This window comes from Pongo pygmaeus, chromosome 18, assembly GCF_028885625.2.
Source record: "Pongo pygmaeus isolate AG05252 chromosome 18, NHGRI_mPonPyg2-v2.0_pri, whole genome shotgun sequence".
Lineage (NCBI taxonomy): Eukaryota > Metazoa > Chordata > Mammalia > Primates > Hominidae > Pongo > Pongo pygmaeus.
The window spans coordinates 55,718,689-55,737,308 of NC_072391.2; the positions used below are offsets into that span (position 1 = coordinate 55,718,689).

The window sequence follows — 18,620 nt, forward strand, 5'->3', positions numbered from 1 at the left end:
TCAGCCTCCCAAGTAGCTGGGACTATAGTCGCCCGTCACTATGCCTGGCTAATTTTTGCATTTTTAGTGGATACGGAGTTTTGCCATGTTGGCCAGGCTGGTCTCAAACTCCTGATCTCAAGTGATCCACCCACCTTGGCCTCCCAAAGTGCTGCTGGGATTATAGGCTGAAGCCATGACACCCAGCCACTACAGAACACATTTAAAGGAAAATATATCAAAAGAACTGAAGGAAAGCATAGGAATACTGTCTCAAAAAGCATGTCCATAGAAATTAGCAAAAACAAACAACAAAAAACAGAAATTCATTTTTTCCCATCAGACACTACACTCTACAACGTACCAAACAGAAAAAGTACAGTAACTGTAATAAAGTTTCACTAACCACGTGTCCCACCACACGTTCAAGCAGACAAAAGAGTTCATTTGAAGATAGATCAATTAAAATTATCCAGCCTAAGAAAATGAAAAAAAAAGGGGGGGGGGGGGAAGGGCTGAGAACTCAAGGACATGTGGAGCACTACTGAGTGTGCCACCACAAACATAATGGGAGTACAAGGAGAGAAGAAAAAGGTACGGAAAGATTTGTAGAAATAATGACTGAAAACCCGATAAATTTTATTAAAAACATTAATCTAGACATCCAAGAAATTCAATAAATTCTAAGTAGAATAAACTCAAAGAGATTCATACCTAGAACAACATAATCAAGCTGATGAAAGAAAAAAGACAAGGAGAGTATCTTACCAGCAGCAAGATAGAAGCAACTCATCACATACAATACTCAATAAATTAACAGCTGATGTCTCATCAGAAACCATGGAGGACAGAAAGCAGTGGGGGAGCATATTCAAAATGTTCAAAGAAAAGGAATGCCAACCAGGAATCCTTCATCTGGCAAAGCTATCCCCAAAGATACAGGAGGAATTAGGATATTCCCTAGATAACAAAAAGAGGTAATTCATTGCTAGCAGTCCTGCTGAAACAAGAAAAATTCAAGAATCCTGGCTGAAATGAAAAGACACTGAACACTGACCTGAATCCATATGAAAAACTACTGGCAAAGATACACAGGTAAATACGAAGGACAGTATAAATCTCCTAATTAAAGAACAACTGGGCTGGGTGCAGTGGCTCATTTCTGTAATCCCAACACTTTGGGAAGCTAAAACGGGAGATCAGTTTGAGCCCAGAGGTTCGAGACCAGACTGGGCAACATACTGAGACCTCAACTTCACAAAAAATAAAAAAATTTATCAGGTGTGGTGGCACATGTTTGTGGTCCCAGCTACCTGGGAGGACTGCTTTGAGTCTGGAGAGTTGAGGCTACACTGAGCTGTGATCACGTCCTGCGTAGGCAACAGAATGAAACCCTGTCTCAAAAAAATAACTGCATGAAGCAAGAATTATAAACCTTTTGGTGATCACATAATGTATAAAGGTATAACTTGCATGATAATAATGGCAAAAATCAAGGGGAAGGGGACAAAGCCATACTAAACGAAATTTTTGGATCCTACCGAAACTAAAAGATTGGAGTAAGTTAAAATGTTAGTTTTAATACCCAAGGCAACCACTAAGAAACAAAACAAAAAATAAAGTCAAAGAAACATAGGAGTTAAGATGGTACACTATAAAATATCTATTTAACAGTAAGACAGGCAGTAATGGAAGAACAGAGGAACAAAAGTGACAAGAGATAGAAAGATTAACAGCAAAAGAGCCCTATATTATCAATAAATACATTAAATGCAAGACAGGCAGAATGTAGTAAACACAAACACAAATTCACAAACATGCTCCAACCATACCTTCTCTAAAAGAGACCTACTTCAAATTAAGACACATACAGCTTGAGAAAACAAACAAACAAAACAAAACAAAACAAAAAAACAAAGATATACCAAGCAAACCACCATAAGAGAACTATAATGGTTACACTAGTATCAAACAAAACAAACATTTAAGAAAAAAACTGTTAACAGAGACAAAGACATTTTACAATAAGGGTCAATCCATCAGAAATATGTAACCATTAATGCCGGGCACGGTGGCTCATGACTATAATCCCAGCACTTTGGGAGGCCAAGGTGGGTAGATCACCTGAGGTCAGGAGTTCAAGGCCAGCCTGGGAAACATGGTGAAACCCCAACTGTACTAAAAGTACAAAATAAAATTAGCTGGAAATGGTGGCGCATGCCTGTAGTCCCAGCTACTCCAGAGGCTGAGGCAGGAGAATCAATGAAACGTGGGAGGAGGAGGTTGCAGTGAGACAAGACAGTGCCACCACACTCCAGCCTGGGTGACACAGCGAGACACAAGACTCCATCTCAAAAACAATAATAAAATAAAGAAGTATGTAACAATTATAAAAACACACGTACTTAAAAACAAAGCCCCAAACACATGAAGGAAAAACTGCCAAAACTGAAGTGACAAAAAGACAGTTAAAAAAATAATAGGAGGCCGGGCATAGTGGCTCACACCTGTAATCCCAGCACTTTGGGAGGCTAAGGCGAGTGGATCACTTGAAGTCAGGAATTTGAGACCAGCCAGGCCAACATGGTGAAATCCCATCTCTACTAAAAATTTAAAAATCATCTGGGTGTGGTGGTGAGCACCTGTAATCCCAGCTACTCGGGGCTGAGGCACAAGAATCGCTTAAACCTAGGAGGCGGAGGTTGCTGTGAACCAAGATCACACCACTGCACTCCAGCCTGGGGGACAGAGGCAGATTCTGTCTCAAAAAAATTAAAAATTAAAAATTAAAAAAATTGGGCTGGGCGTGGTGGCTCACACCTGTAATCTCAGCACTTTGGGACGCCAAGGCGGGCAGATCATCTGAGGTCAGGAATTCGAGACCTGCCTGACCAACATGGAAAAACCCCATCTCTACTAAATATACAAAATTAGCTGGGCGTGGTGGCGCATGCCTGTAATCCCAGCTACTTGGGAGGCTGAGGTAGGAGAATCACTTGAACCCAGGAGGCAGAGGCTGCGGTGAGCCGAGATCATGCCACTGCACTCTAACCTGGGCAACAAGAGCAAAACTCCATCTCAAAAAAAAAAAAAAAAAATTGAATACATCTATACTCCACTTTCAATAATAGATAGATCTACAAAGATAGGCCAGGTGCAGTAGCTCATGCCTGTAATCAATCGCAGCACTTTTGGAGGCCAAAGTGGTAGGATGCCTTGAGCCCAAGAGTTCAACACTAGCCTGGGCAAGACAGTGAAATCCTGTCTCTACAAAAAATAAAAAATTAGCTGGGCATGGTGGTGCATACCTGTAATGTCAGCTACTTCAGAGTTTGAGGGGGGAGGTGGAGGCTGCAGTGAGCCATGATTATGCCACTGTCCTCCAGCCTGGGTGACATACACACACACACAAAAATTAAGTTAACGCCAGGTGTGGTGGCTCATGCCTGTAATCCCAGCACTTTGGGAGGCCAAGGTGAGCAGATCACTTGAGGTCAGGAGTTCTAGACCAGGCTGCCCAACATGGTGAAACCCCATCTCTACTAAAAATACAAAAATTAGTTGGGAGGGGTGGCATGTCTCTATAGTCCAAGCTACTCGGGAGGCTGAGGCAGGAGAGTCACTTGAGCCTGCAAGGCAGAGGATGTAGTGAGCCAAGATCGCACCACTGCACTCCAGCCTGGGCAATAGAGCAAGACTCCGTCTCCAAAAAAAAAAAAAAAAAAATTAAGTTAAATAAATAAAATACTCAATAAATTTAACAAAACCAGTGCAAGATGTACACTGAAAATGAAAAAATATCACTGAAAAAAATTAAAGAGGCCAGGCGTAGTGGCTCACACATGTAATCCCAGCACTTTGGGAGGCTGAGGCGGCAGATCACCTGAGGTCAGGAGTTTGAGACCGGCCTGGCCAACATGGCAAAACCCCATCTCAACTAAAAATACAAAAATTAGTGGGGCATGGTGGTGCACACTTGTAATCCCAGCTACTCGGCAGGCTGAGGCAGAAGAATCACTTGAACCCAGGAGGCAGAGGTTGCAGTGAGCCGAGATCATGCCAATGCACTCCAGCCTGGGCAACAAGAGTGAAACTCCATCTCAAAAAAAAAAAAAAGAAAGAAAGAAAAAAATTAAAGACCTAAATAAGTAGAAAAACATCCCAGATTCATGGATTAAAAAGACAATGTTATTAAGATGGCAGTACTCCCCCAAATGAGCTAAAAATTAAACATAATCCTCTCAACATTCCCAGTAGGCTGTTTTGCAATTTTTTTTTTTTTTTTTTTTTTTGTTTGAGACGGAGTCTCGCTGTCGCCCAGGCTGGAGTGCAGTGGTGAGATCTCGGCTCACTACAAGCTCTGCCTCCTGGGTTCACACTATTCTCCTGCCTCAGCCTCCCGAGTAACTGGGACTACAGGCGCCCGCCACCACGCCTGGCTAATTTTTTTGTATTTTTAGTAGAGACGGGGTTTCACGTGTTAGTCAGGATGGTCTTGATCTCCTGACCTCATGATTTGCCCGCCTCGGCCTCCCAAAGTGCTGGGATTACAGGCATGAGCCACCGCACTCAGCCTTAACTAGCTGATCTTAAACTTTTTAGGAAAATTCAAGGAACCGAGAAGAGCTGCAACAATTTTAAAAAACAACAAAGCTGGGAAATTCATAATCTCCAATTTCAAAACTTACTGAAAACCTATTGTGATCAAGACTGTGGAACTAGCCTTTGAGACACAGATCAACAGAATTAAGAAACCAAAAATAGCCCGGGTGTGGTGACTCACACCTGTAATCCCAGCACTTTGGGAGGCTGAGGCAGGAGGATCACTTGAGCCCAGGAGTTTGAGATCAGCTCGGGCAACATACTGAAACCTCATCTCTACAAAAAGAAGAAGAAGAAGAAGAAAATTTAACCAGCTGAGAGTGGGTGGCACGAGCCTGTGGTCCCAGGTACTTGGGAGGTTGAGGTGGGAGGATCACTTAATACAGGAGTGTGAGGTTGCAGTGAGCTATGATTGCACCGCTGTACTCCAGCCTAGTCGACAGCAAGACCTTGCCACTTAAAAGAGAGAGAGACCACAAACTAACCCATGCACTATGGGCAATTGCTTTTTTTGAGATAATTCAAAAGGCAAAGTAGTGAACTCAACAAATACTGCTGGAACAACTGGATATTAACATGCAAAAGATGAATTTGGACCTCTATCTCATACCAGATACAAAACCTTAATTCAAATGGATCTAGTATGTATCATAAATAGTATAGGACTTTGGACTTAAAAACCATTGGACCATTTTAAACAGCTGTCACTTTCACTGAACCTCTTCTTCCGCAAGTCTACAATTATTCATATAATCCAATTCAAAAAAAGTCATATTCATGTATGTACTTCTTACCCTGCACAAGCTTGCAGACAGGCCAACATTGTCGCCAAAGTTTCTGGAGGAAGTTGAGCACTTTTGGGCTGGTCTTTTTCTGGGGCAAGTCCGCCCAAAATAGAAGGACACCGTCTCTTTAAAAAAGTCATACACGCCTGGATAAAAGGCTCCTGAAGAATAGAAAAGTCTCTCAGTGTATTTAAAATTGATCCTAAATGTTTTTGGATTAAAGATAACTACTAAGCACTATAACTAAAATCCAAAATAGATAACATCTTCATTGCCATTTTAAAAAGTTGTTTCTTTTCAATTTTTCTTTAGTTTATTACTGCTGCACAAATTTTAAAAGTTGTACTTGATAGCCATTTTAGCCACCAAAATTTAAGAGCAAAAATAAATGAACAAATCCTGCTTACCCCATGCTCTCGAATTTTATCTGTGAGCCACTTATCAAGTTTGAGGTATTCACGACGTGAAGCAAGTGCAGCAAGGTCAATAACAAAGGCAAATGGAGTACCATTTAGCAGCATTGACAAGGCCTAAAGGACAAAGCATATTAGATAATGCAAGTGGAGCAATTAAGTAACGATCTCTGTCCCACATTCTGTTTCTCGCTTTCCACAAACAAGTTCAAATAAAATACACTGCTAATACTTCCTTGGTCACAACTTAAACAGCTTAGCACAATTCAGGGGTAACATTAGTCATTATTTTCTAAAATAATGATCACATTTTAAAGGTGAATACATGACACTACCTTCCAAACAAACTTTACCGTGCTTTTTAAAATAACTAAACCTAGAGCAGAACAAGACTCAAAGCATGAATAATTATCCCTACCCATTTTTCAAAATCTAAACACAGGCTTAAGCACAACTATATCACCAGTACATTAATGCACCTAGTGATTAATAATATAGAGTCTAGGCTGTACGTGGTGGCTCACGACTGTAATCCCAGCACTTGGGGAGGCCAAGGTGGGTGGATCACCTAAAGTCAGGGGTTCAAGACCAGCCTGGCCAACACGGTGAAACCCTGTCTCTACTAAAAATAAAAAAATAAACCAGGCACGGTGGCAGGCGCCTGTAGTCCCAGCTACTTGGGAGGTTGAGGCAGGAGAATCACTTGAACCCGGGAGGCAGAGATTGCAGTAAGCCAAGAGGCGCCACTACACTCCAGCCTGGGCGACAGAGTAAGATTCTGTCTCCAAAAAAAAAGATATAGAGTAACTCGTCAAAAGATCCTGTTGATTCTCAGAGTTGCTTAAGGGAAGAAACATGCCTAGTTTCCCCAAAAACTGTATCTAACATAACTTATGAGAAAAGCTAACTTTTCACTATAAAACAGCTTTACAATATATGGAAGACCAATCAAAAATAAAAACACTTTTATCTACCTAAAGCCACTCTCCTTCCTATCCTTCTCAAGAAACCTCTAAATCTCATCTCATTCTAGGAGCTAGTCACATGTGAATTATTCCTAGAGCATCTTTGTTACATAAGCATTTACTTTTTTTCCTTTTTATTTTTCTTTTTGAAATGGAGTCTCGCTCTGTCGCCCAGGCTGGAGTGCAGTGGCGCAATCTTGGCTCACCACAACCTCTGCCTCCCAGGTTCAAGCGATTCTCCTGCCTCAGCCTCCCGAGTAGCTGGGATTACAGGCACGCACCACCACGCCCGGCTAATTTTTCTATTTTTAGTAGAGATGGTGTTTCACCACGTTTTGGTCAGGCTGGTCTCAAACTCCTGACCTTGTGGATCCGCCCACCTCGGCCTCCCAAAGTGCTGGGAGTACAGGCATGAGCCACCGCGCCCGGCCTTTTTTTCTCATTAGTAAATAAACTGGTGTCAGTCTGTCCCTCTGAACTCACCTTCAAGTCCTGGGCCACATCAAGTATTCGAGACAATTTGGCCTGATCATACTGCTCCCCTCTCATGTACCATTCTGCCATTGCATGCATGATAAGTTGGCGAATTGAGGGAGACTGTCCCTAAAAAGGAGAAAAAAGATTAAATAGCAATACTGCTAAACACTGTGATAGATATTATTACAAATGCCCAGTTAATTTTACTAGAACTTGTATAAAAATCAGGTATACCTGTGCTGACATTAAGTTCAGGCCTCAAACTATGCAATTACCATGACGTTCTTTATGGGAAAGCCAAGTTACCTCCACATATTCCAAATAAAGCCTGTTCCTAAACTTGGGTCATACAGTCATCCAACAAACTTATTTGTCCTATTTTAAGTCTGCCTATCATTTTCAGAAACAAAATGTGCACTAGATTATGTGAACATGAGGTTACATCAAGTTTATATAATTACTTTAAATGCAAATTACTGGCATATAAATAAAAGCAAAACAATTTAAGGTAACTATTTCTCATGTTGCACAGTATAGTGTTGGATGTATCACTACTTCTGGGAGTGGCGCCTGTACACACATTCTAAATCTTATTTCCACAAACAAGAATCTTTGATTTTTTTTATTCCATTTCTTTTTTTTTACTGGCAGGTAGCCTGGTTTTCAGAAACGATGAATGATGCAAATATCTGGAACTCAGTGAGTATTTATCATAGAAGCAACAGCAAGACCATTACTATTGCTATATCCAAGTAATATCCCAGTTAATTGTCCTAGAGTGGCAGATGGTCTCCTAGAACAAGTATTCAATCACAAGTGAGGAGATGCAGCTTGTTTACCAGCCCTTTCTACCTCACAGCTATGGTGAGAAAGGAACGAAGACCATCTGGACTGCAAATGCTAGGTTAAATGTTTATCATGCATTTTGTAAACTGTTAAGTCTACAATGTTAATTAAGTCTCTAGGAAAGGAGGAGAAACTAACTGAATGACCTAGAACTAAGGCTAACATTTTTCACTTATAATAAAGAGCCTTATTTCACTAATTTGTAAAAAAAGCACTTGTATATAATATAAACTACTTCAAGAATGGGTAAAGGATAAAAAGTAGCTAAAAAGGGCACTCGGGGTAAAGGGGAAGAAAATTTTTTTTCTGCATGTATCATATAATGTAGGATATTAGCTTGGGAAACAGGGCAAGACTCTGTCTCTACAAAAATTCAAAAAATTAACCGGGTATGGTGGCATGTGCCTGTGGTCCCATCTACTTAGGATGGCTGAGGCAGAATGACTGACTGAGCCTGGGAGTTTGAGGCTGCAGTGAGACATGTTTGCACCACTGCACTCCAGCCTAGGTGACAGGACAAGCAAGATCCTCTCTCAACAAAAAAGAAAAAAAAAAAAAAAGTACGGGAGGAAAAAAAAAATCAGTGGACAAAACAATACTTGCCAAATACATTCTACAAAATTAGAGGTAAAAAGCACAGCGGCTTGAAAGGCATTTCAGCACAAACTGAAATAAAATGTAAATGTTGGATTTAGATAAATTAGAAAAGTGTGCTAATTAAAAATTGATCTGTGATCTCACATTTCCTGTGAAAATATGACACCAGTACCTTCTGCCTCCATGATAGATGTTTAAGCTCCTTTGCATAAAAAGGAAAGTGATGCCCTAGCAATACAGACCTTCCTTAATATTGAAATTATTAAATATTGGCCAGGTGTGGTGGCTCACACCTGTAATCCCAGAACTTTGGGAGGCTGAGGTGAGTGGATCATTTGAGGTCAGGAGTTTGAGACTATCCCGGCCACCAACATGGTGAAATCCCACTTCTACTAAGAATACAAAAATTAGCCAGGCATGGTGATGAACGCCTGTAATCCCAGCTCCACAGGAGGCTGAGGCAGGAGAATCACTTGAACCCAGAGATGGAGATGGAGGCTGCAGTGAGACAGACTGCACCATTGCACTCCAGCCTGGGCGACAGAGCAAGACACCATCTCAAAAAAAAAAAAAAAAAAAAAAGCAAAGAAAATAAAATTATTAAATATTATTTTGCCTCCTTGCTTTTGGGATCTTGTATTTTATTGCTCACATGATTCTAAAAGATAAAACAAGTTTTATGACAGTATGACTTCTAAAGTCATAATAATTCAGAGATGTAAAAAAAAAAAAATTTCTCTGGTTGAGCTTCCTCAACACTCCAAAGAAGGTCAATTATTCAGATGAAAAAATGGTAAGCACACGGTCACATCTTACCTGCCCATGCCATGCATAGTGCAAAATAATAGCTGAGTTAGGATGGTTTCCAAGGAAAATTGGCATCAGAGTGGAGATAAGTTCATGGCGCAAGGTATGCCAAGAGGTGTTAATTTGTAGTAAGGCCAATACCAGCATGTCTGGACAGTGTTTGATAGGGAAGCTGAAGAGCTGTTTGACTTGCTCATACTGCCCAACCTCTGCAAGCCTCAGCAGAGATTCAATCAAATCCAAGCTCTTCCTAACGAGAAAGGAAGAAACATGCTTTATCAATGAAAATCCAAGTATACAGATTAATTTTCAAAATAAGTGATACCAGCTTGTAAGCACAAAACCAAGTTGGTGTCATGTTTTAATATTAGAAGTTTGAAGTCCACAGCACTCTCTTAAGAATTATTTTTGCCCCAAGAGGTTGAATCTGGTTGACTTTAACTGAGCCTGAAGATCTAACTCTATCCTCAGCCCATGAAAAACATGGGGATAGAGAATGAAGTAAACACCATGAGAAAACAGGTAAGAAAATAACATGGGGTAGACTAGAGAACAAATGCTGTATTTCTCTATCAAATCAATGGCAAAAAATAAATTTAAAAGAGAGAACAAAGATAGATATACAGAGTAAAAGCAACTATGGACTGTGTCTGGATTCTCAATCACAGAAATTTTTAAAAGACATTTTTGAGCCAATTGGGGAACTTAAATGTAAATAACTAGCTATATTAAGGAAGTGTTATTTGTTAATGTGATAATGGTATTTAAGCTTTATAAAAATGGAAAGAGCCCTTTATCTGTTCAAATAAAATGAAGAAGAAACACTACTATATACATCAGACTCATAAGGAAAAAAATAAGCAAGCTTACAAATCTAATGTTGGCTACCACCTAAGAAAAGGACACACTACCACCAAAAAAAGTAAAGACAATTATTTGATCAATAACAGAAACGTGTTCTGGGAGGGTATAGATAGAAAAAAATTGAAGATACATTATGAACTAGATCCCTTTGGGGAACAACTCAGGCCGCGCTCTCTCCCTGTAGCCCTGCGTACTTCAAAAATGATGAAAGTACTTGTACCATTCTTTCTTCACACATTCACAGAGAGGAATGACGGGACAGAGTTCCAAGAGAAATCTGATATAGACACTGGGCCAGACTAAGATTCTACCTCGAAAATTTGAAACTGGAACTCAGAGAAACTAGATACGTTAGCTGAAAAGCATTAGATTTGGCCAGGTGCAGTAGCTCACACCTGCAATCCCAGCACTTTGAGAGACCGAGGCGGATGGATCACTTGAGGTCAGGAGTTTAAGACCAGCCTGGCCAACATGGTAAAACCCCATCTCTACTAAAAATATAAAACTTAGCCCAGGGCGGTGGTGAGCACCTGTAATCCTGGCTACTTGGGAGGCTGAGACAGGAGAATCGCTTAAACCGGGGAGGCGGAGGTTGCAGTGAGCTGAGATTATGCCACTGCACTCCAGCCTGGGCAACAGAGCGAGACTCCATCCCAAAAATATAAATAAGAAAAGAAAAGAAAACTATTAGATTTGACAGGTTGGCCACCTTGAGCAACTTACAAATCAAAAAAAAAAAAAGGCATAAGCTCTACAGAGAAGAAATCTCAATACTAAGGGAGAAAGGAGGAAGTACAAATCTCTTTCCAACATTTTATACTTTCAGATTTGATTCTTTTAAAAGAACACCTAAGGACAGACCTTACAAGATATAACTAACGATAGAGACTGAAAAAGAATTTATCTACCAAACCCCTCTATGAATACTTAAGATAAGTAGGGTCACTACAACTACTGCTTCATTTAAACCTGTTAACTATGTACTTGGCTTACTATTAACTTTATATTTCACAAAAGAAGAAGTAATCTTTTAAATGAAAGATTAATCAAAGTGTTTACCATGTGGCAATTTCTCGATTGTCATCCTCTGGTGGTGCTTTCAGAATATCAGTGGCAACAGTATGACAAGGATAGTCAGCAAAACAGAAGATCTCTGGATTTATAAGGGAATGTTGAATGAAGGAGAGCTGCAATGAAAGAAAATGCTTACCACCATAAATGACTGTGAATGCTGTAAACATCTGAAATGTTTTCATTAGGCTATTGTCAATCTTAAGGTTATTAGCATGGCAATCTCCCGTTTAAAATCTTAATTATTTGCCCTTTGAAAGCCACACATAATTCAGACACATTAAAGGTGCATAATGAAACCCTGTCTGGATTATCAATCATAACAACTGTTAAAAGACATTTCTGAGCCAATTAGGGAAACTTAACGTTGCCTTGGAAATGAACATCATTAAACTATTGAGAAAACACCTTGACAGTTACACCTTAAAGGAGTCTGACTAGTACTAAACTATGATAATATTCCTTCAATACTTATGGACAGTCCTTGCTTTTCTGTGCTATGTATAATAAATTCTACTTTACAAAAGTATTTCAATCAATGGGTAGATGGCACTACATAAAGAATAAGTCATGTTTTATTCCCCCATCTATAGCTAAATACCACTCACTCACCTGGCCTTCAGCATGTTTCCAAGGTCTATATATGAGGTCTACTGGGAACACTTCCATACCCAAACCCCTCTGAATGCCATAAACCACATTATGAAGTCCTTTACTGTCACGAATTTGAAATCCAGGATGGTCCAGTTCATAAGTTACTTCCTTGAAATTCAAACTCGGATTCTAAAAAAGACCAAAGCAGTTTAAAATGTAATGAATGTGTGTATATTTTGATACATTATCCAAAAGGCCAAATTAAATCTGAAATTCAATTTAGATGTTCTACTTAAAAAATTTTTAATGTGAATTTTAAGAAACCCATTCTTTTTTTTCTTTTTTTTTTTTAAGACAGAGTCTCATTCTGTTGCTCAGGCTGCAATGCAGTGGCATGGTCTCGGCTCACTGCAACCTCTGCCTCTTGGGTTCAAGAGATTCTCGTGCCTCAGCCTCCCAAGTAGCTGGGATTACAGAAGTACACCAACATGCCCAGGTAATTTTTTACAATTTTAGTAGAGACAGGTTTTTGCCATGCTGGCCAGGATGGTATCAAACTCCTGGCCTCATGTGATCCACCTGCCTCAGCCTCCCAAAGTGTTGGGATTACAGGAGTGAGCCACCACACCCGGCTTATCACACTACCTTTTAATATCTAAAAGTTCCATTCTAGGGCCAGGCACAGTGGCTTATGCCTGTAATCACAGCACTTTGGAAGGAGGGCAGATTGCCTGAGGTCAGGAGTTTGAGACCAGCCTGGCCAACATGATGAAACTCTGTCTCTACTAAAAATACAAAAAAAAAAAAAAATTAGCCAGGCATGGTGGCACATGCCTGTAGACAGAGCTACTTGGGAGGCTGAGGCAGAACTGCTTGAACCCAGGAGGCGGAGGGTGCAGTGAGCCGTGACTGTGTCACTGCACTTCAGCCTGGCCAACAGAGTGAGACTCCATCTAAAAATAACAAAAACAAAAACAAAAGTCCCATTCTAGGCCAGGTACAATGGCTCATGCTTGTAATCCCAACACTTTGCTCCCAAAGGTGGGAGGATCACTAACTAGAGTCCAGGAGTTAAAGTCCAATATGGGCAACACAGCAAAAGGAAAAATAAATAGAGTTCAATTCCTTTATGTCTTATTTAAGCCCTTCAATATTTTAGTAGAGGTACTTTATTTTTTATTCAGTTTGCAACTGAAGTAGAAGTGGCAAGATAAATATGATTTTCATTGTTCTTATCCACCATAAACGAAAGTAACTTAGCAGTAGCACCCCAAATTACAAGGTAACAACCCTAATGAAAAAATTTAAATTTGATTATGTACTGCCTCCAGTACACAATTAACTTGGACACTTTATTACTTTTTGAGTTAACGAACGTGGAAAATTCTTAAAAATTTGCTTTCTTTGGACTATATCATCCAAATACCACAAATCAAAAACCATCATCACATATACTCACCAGTTCTTTAAGAACGTCAATCAAGACTTCTACATTCCACGTGTGTGCCTGTGCTCCATCACTTTTATCTTTCCCATCACTCCAGATCCCACTGCCCGGAGCAGAAATACTCTGTAGAAGTAAAACTTGAATTAAACAAACCCAACTACTCCATGTGTTCACTTCTGGTCGATAGAACAATCAATCATACTGTAATTTAATAAAAAAAATAAAGAGGACAGGACATTAACTCACTTGGTAAAATAGCTGAATTCAACACACCTGTAATGGAATGCCATCTGTTAATCCTGAATGAGTTCGAGCCATCATTCCCAAAACCCTTGCAACCTGGGCAGCTGTGACCTCCCGAACACCAAACTGCACGATTATATTGCGACATTCTTCAATACTGAAACAGAAATGCAACTTCAGAAAAATGCTACCAGCCTCAACACCGAGATTGAGAAATTCTGGCATTAAATGAACCTTGTTTGAAATCCTTAGTTTTACTAAATAAAACAGGCAGAGCAGTAACTGTTATTTCTTGTTACATTTATACAGCTAGGAATGTAAAAACCATCTACTTCAGTAAGAAAATGGCAAAAGTCATTATTCTAAGTAACTCGAGAATGGAAAACCAAATATTGTATGTTCTCACTTGTTAGATGGGAGATAAGCTATGAGGATGCAAAGGCATAAGAATGATATAATGCAGTGGGCTCCCGAACCCCGGGCCATGGACTGTTATCAGTCTGTGGCCTGTTAGAAACCATCCACACAGCAGGAGGTGATCAAGTATTTCCGCTTGGACTCCACTTCTTGTGGAGTACAAGAGTACTTGAGTACAATGGCACAATCTTGGCTCACTGCAACCTCCACCTCCCAGGTTCAAATCATCTTCCTGCCTCAGCCTCCCAAATAGCTGCAATTACAGGCATGCACCACCACGCCTGGCTAATTTTTGTATTTTTAGTGGAGACGGAGTTTCACCACATTGGCCAGGCTGATCTCAAACTCCTGGCCTCAAGTGATCCACCCGCCTCGGCCTGCCAAAGTGCTGGGATTACAGGCGTGAGCCACAATGCCCAGCCTGAAAATTTTTTTAAAAGGCAAACAATTTTAAAAAATCAGTGTAAGAGCCGGGTGTGGTGGCTCATGCCTGTAATCCCAGCACCTTGAGAGGCTGAGGCGAGTGGATCACGAGGTCAAGAGATCAAGACCATCCTAGCTAACACAGTGAAACCCCATCTCTACTAAAAATACAAAAAATTATCTAGGCATAATGGCGCTCACCTGTAGTCCCAGCTGCTCAGGAGGCTGAGGCAGGAAAATCACTTGAACCTGGGAGGTGGAGGTTGCAGTGAGCTAAGATTGTGCCACTGCACTCCAGCCTGGGCAACAGAGCGACACTCCATCTCAAAAACAAACAAACAAAAAAATCAGTGAAAGAAAATAAGACTCATGAGTAATGCTCTCTTTCATGATAACAAAATTATCTTCAATCTTCTTTAAGATTTTAACATCCAAAGGGAGTTTTATTATTCTGATAGGTACACAGCCTTGAAAATCCATCCTAACTTTTTTTTGTTAGTCTCGCTTTTTTTTTTTTTTGATGAAGTCTCGCTTTGTTGCCCAGGCTGGAGTGCAGTGGCACGATCTTGGCTCACTGCAATCTCCACCTCCTGAGTTCAAGTGATTCTCCTGCCTCAGCCTCTTGAGTAGCTGTGATTATAGGCATGTGCCACCACACCTAGCTAATTTTTGTATTTTTAGTATAGACAGGGTCTTCACCATGTTGGTCAGGCTGGTCTTGAACTCCTGACATCAGGTGATCCGCCCACCTGGGCCTCCCAAAGTGCTGGGATTACAAGTATGAGCCACCGTGCCCAGCCTGCATCCTAACTTTTCACTATGCATCTTATTCAGTTTGATTAACAAAAGTTATATGCCAGGCACAAGTACAACACTCACAAATGCACTATTTCAAACCTAAGTGAGAATGTGATTTGTCTGAGTTTTTAAAACATAAGGATTTTTAAGTCAAAGCAAAGCACATTAATGCCCTTAATAATTTGCTTTTAGAAAAATATTAATAATCCAGTATATCACAGTCTTAAGTGCTACTAACAGTGTGAAACAATATCCTTTGGTGCCCTAAGCAAGTGAGAAAAATACACAAGAGGCAGAAAAGGAAGGAAGCCACAGAAGAAGGCAGAATGAAGAAAGTGGAGGGGTGGGGGTCAGAGAGGAGAAAATTAGTCACATTAAGTGTAAAGCGATACAAGTTTCATAAACACTAACTTGCTTCAATGCTCTCTCTTCCTTCCAAAAGCCAAAATATGCCTATCGTGGCAACTAGCCTGGAAACCTCTGGCTCCTAATTTTGAGAAACTGGTGAGGGGAAGGAGATAAACATTTAACACCCAGGATGTTTACAGCTGTCACACACACTAGTTCGTGGAAGATTAAAATTTAGAAGCATGACTCTTGAGAGGAAAAGATGATTAACTTTAAGGAATTTTAGAGACTTTTTTTAAAGAATTACATCATGTTTGGCACAAGAATAATCAGAAGCTTAACACATTTTACTACCAACCTTGCACAAAAGCCATAGCCTACTTCTTGCATGAAATCAGCCAAAGAGCTCTCCATCATGGTTTTAGCTACCCCTCCGGAATCAGGCAGGATCCTGTCCATTAGAATGTCCCGTTTTTCAGGGTATAAAAGTGGTGCGAGCACCACGGGACAGCGTTCTTGGGGAAAATCTGAGGGAGGAAAAAGGTTACAACTGCTATACTAATTAAAAACAAACAATCCTCTTTTGCTCTATCCAAAATCCCCTCAAACCCAATTCTCTCACAAGTTCATATTCAAAGCCAAGCTTATTTCATTTTTCCAGCCTACTAGCCCAAGTTACAACTTTAACATCAATTCCAAAATTTGAATACTTTTATATCACAAAAAATGCTCATCAGTGTACCTTTAACATTTGACATTGGGATTCCATCTACTGACCAATTCATACCCTAAATATTACTTTAAATTTGCACAATAGGGCTATCACTTCCCATACAAAGAAAGCATCAAAAACAAACAATTAGAATATCAGTCTATTTATTTCACTGGCAAGTGGAAAGTTTCCCATTAGTGAGAATGTTAATGTACATTAAAATTAAACTATATAAACATTAAGAAGTAAATAAAAATAATCATGAGAATGGATGTTAATCCACTATCAGATTTGTTTTGAAAAGAATTCTTATCTTTCTCAAACATGAAAGCTCAGAGGCAACAAAATAACTAGGATTTATCCTAACTTTACAATGCCAATATCCAAGGAAGTGAAGTGAGCACATCAAAAGTGACCGAATTTTTAAGCTAAAAATAGCGTGTAAGGCTAGGTATGGTGTCATGCTCGCCTGATCTTCCCAAAATCCTGGGATTATTGGCCTGAGCCACTGTGCCCAGCTGATGTTGTCTCTTTTTTAAAAAGAGAAAGAGGCAGACGGGAGGGGAGGCGAGGGGAGGGGGAGGGGAAGGGGAAGGGGAAGGGGAAGGGGAGGGGAAGGGGAAGGGGAGGGGAGGGGAGGGGAGGGGGAGGGGAAGGGGAGGGGAGGGGAGGGGAAGGGGAGGGGAGGGGAAGGGGAGGGGAGGGGAGGGGAGGGGAAGGGGAGGGGAGGGGAAGCAGAGGGGAGGGGAGGTGAAGGAGAAGGGGAAGGGGAAGGGAGGGGAGGGGAGGGGAAGGGGAGGGGAGGAGAGGGAAGGGGAGGGGAAGGGGAGGGGAAGGGGAGGGGAGGGGAGGGAAGGGGAGGGGAAGGGGAGGGGAACGGGAGGGGAGGGGAGGGGAGGGGAGGGGAAGGGGAGGGGAGGGGAGGGGAGGGGAAGGGGAGGGGAGGGGAGGGGAAGGGGAGGGGAGGGGAGGGGAAGGGGAGGGGAGGGGAGGGGAGGGGAAGGGGAGGGGAGGGGAGGGGAGGGGAGGGGGAGGGAGAGGGGAGGAGAGGGGAGGGGAGGGGGGGAGGAGAGGGGAGGGGAGGGGGGGAGGGGAGGGGAGGGGAGGGGAGGGGAGGGGAGGGGAGGGGAGGGGAGGGGAGGGGAGGGGAGGGGGAAAAATGCTTTTGTGATGTGTCTGTGGTCATCCAAGAAAACCATCCACTGTAGGCTACAAAGACTCCCTTACCTCTGCGCAGCGTCTTAAGAAAAGCGTCTATCTGTTCTTGTCCAACTCCAAAGGCTCCCTTCTGCCCAAAGAGGAGATGGGAGAGGAGGAGGTGTAGGACCTCTATTGCTATATCTTGGAAGCCACCTTCTTGATTTCCACTGACGTCTGCGTCAATGTAAGAACGCAGAAGATCTGGAAGCTTCTGTTTGATAAACTGGGCAGCTAGAAGTCAGGTAAACCAAAAACCGCAAGTTATTTTTGCACCACAATGGGTTAAAAAGTCACGTACCATCAAAATGCAGATAATCACCCTTCTCATTCACCAGTTCACCCATCTCTCTTAACGCTTTCTCTAGCTGACAGGTATAAAGAAACCAATGGCCAGGGACTGGCAGTGGGGAGGGGAAAATGGAGAGTTGTTGATGGGCATAGTTCTGTTTGGCAAGATAAAGTTCTAGAGAGATGTTACACAACCTGAATACAATTATCACTATGGAACCGTACACTTAAAGTGGTTATGAGGGTAACATTTATATCACATGTTTTTTACCACAGATAAAAAAAATTAATTTCAGATTATCTTACTCTCTAAGTCTAAATCACAGAGCCTCAGGATTAAAAACCCATGTATTTTAAAGTCTCACTTTGTGATATTTTTGGAAAAAGTAACTCACCGAAACCTCTAAGATCTGAGCTGGAAGAATTCAATAGGGCAAGGCCAAAAATTACCTGAAACAAGAAGGATTAGATTAACCAAAGAGTCAAATGGCTGTTTTTAATTCTAATTTTGTCTACATCTCTTTTCCTAAATCACTCACCTCTTGTACTTTGCTTAATTTGAGCACTTTACTCAGCTGGGCAAATAAGTGGGGTGCAGGCTTTAAACTCTGAAACAAACCAAATTTTAGGTTAAAATAAGAACTTGCTTTTTCAAGAAGTTTTTAACAACCTGTTTGCCCAAGGATGGCACTACATAGTAGTTGCTTAATTCTGTAGTGTTGCTAGAAACATTACACTATGTCC

The 18,620-nt window shown here is 41.2% G+C and overlaps 1 protein-coding gene across 12 annotated transcripts in view; it reads right to left on the reverse strand.

Annotated features, from left to right (window-relative positions):
* Nucleotides 1–18,620, reverse strand: part of CNOT1 (CCR4-NOT transcription complex subunit 1) — a 110,406-nt gene that overhangs the window by 49,310 nt on the left and 42,476 nt on the right. For all 12 annotated transcript variants that reach the window (XM_054455116.2, XM_054455114.2, XM_054455115.2 and 9 more), the window contains 12 exons: nt 18,416–18,484; nt 18,272–18,326; nt 17,616–17,819; nt 16,035–16,203; nt 13,721–13,847; nt 13,460–13,570; nt 12,019–12,189; nt 11,395–11,522; nt 9,481–9,721; nt 7,228–7,347; nt 5,774–5,896; nt 5,376–5,527 (listed from right to left, as the gene is read on the reverse strand). In XM_054455116.2, coding sequence (XP_054311091.1) covers nt 5,376–5,527; nt 5,774–5,896; nt 7,228–7,347; nt 9,481–9,721; nt 11,395–11,522; nt 12,019–12,189; nt 13,460–13,570; nt 13,721–13,847; nt 16,035–16,203; nt 17,616–17,819; nt 18,272–18,326; nt 18,416–18,484 — 1,670 coding nt within the window. The remainder of the gene's footprint in view (nt 1–5,375; nt 5,528–5,773; nt 5,897–7,227; nt 7,348–9,480; nt 9,722–11,394; nt 11,523–12,018; nt 12,190–13,459; nt 13,571–13,720; nt 13,848–16,034; nt 16,204–17,615; nt 17,820–18,271; nt 18,327–18,415; nt 18,485–18,620) is intronic.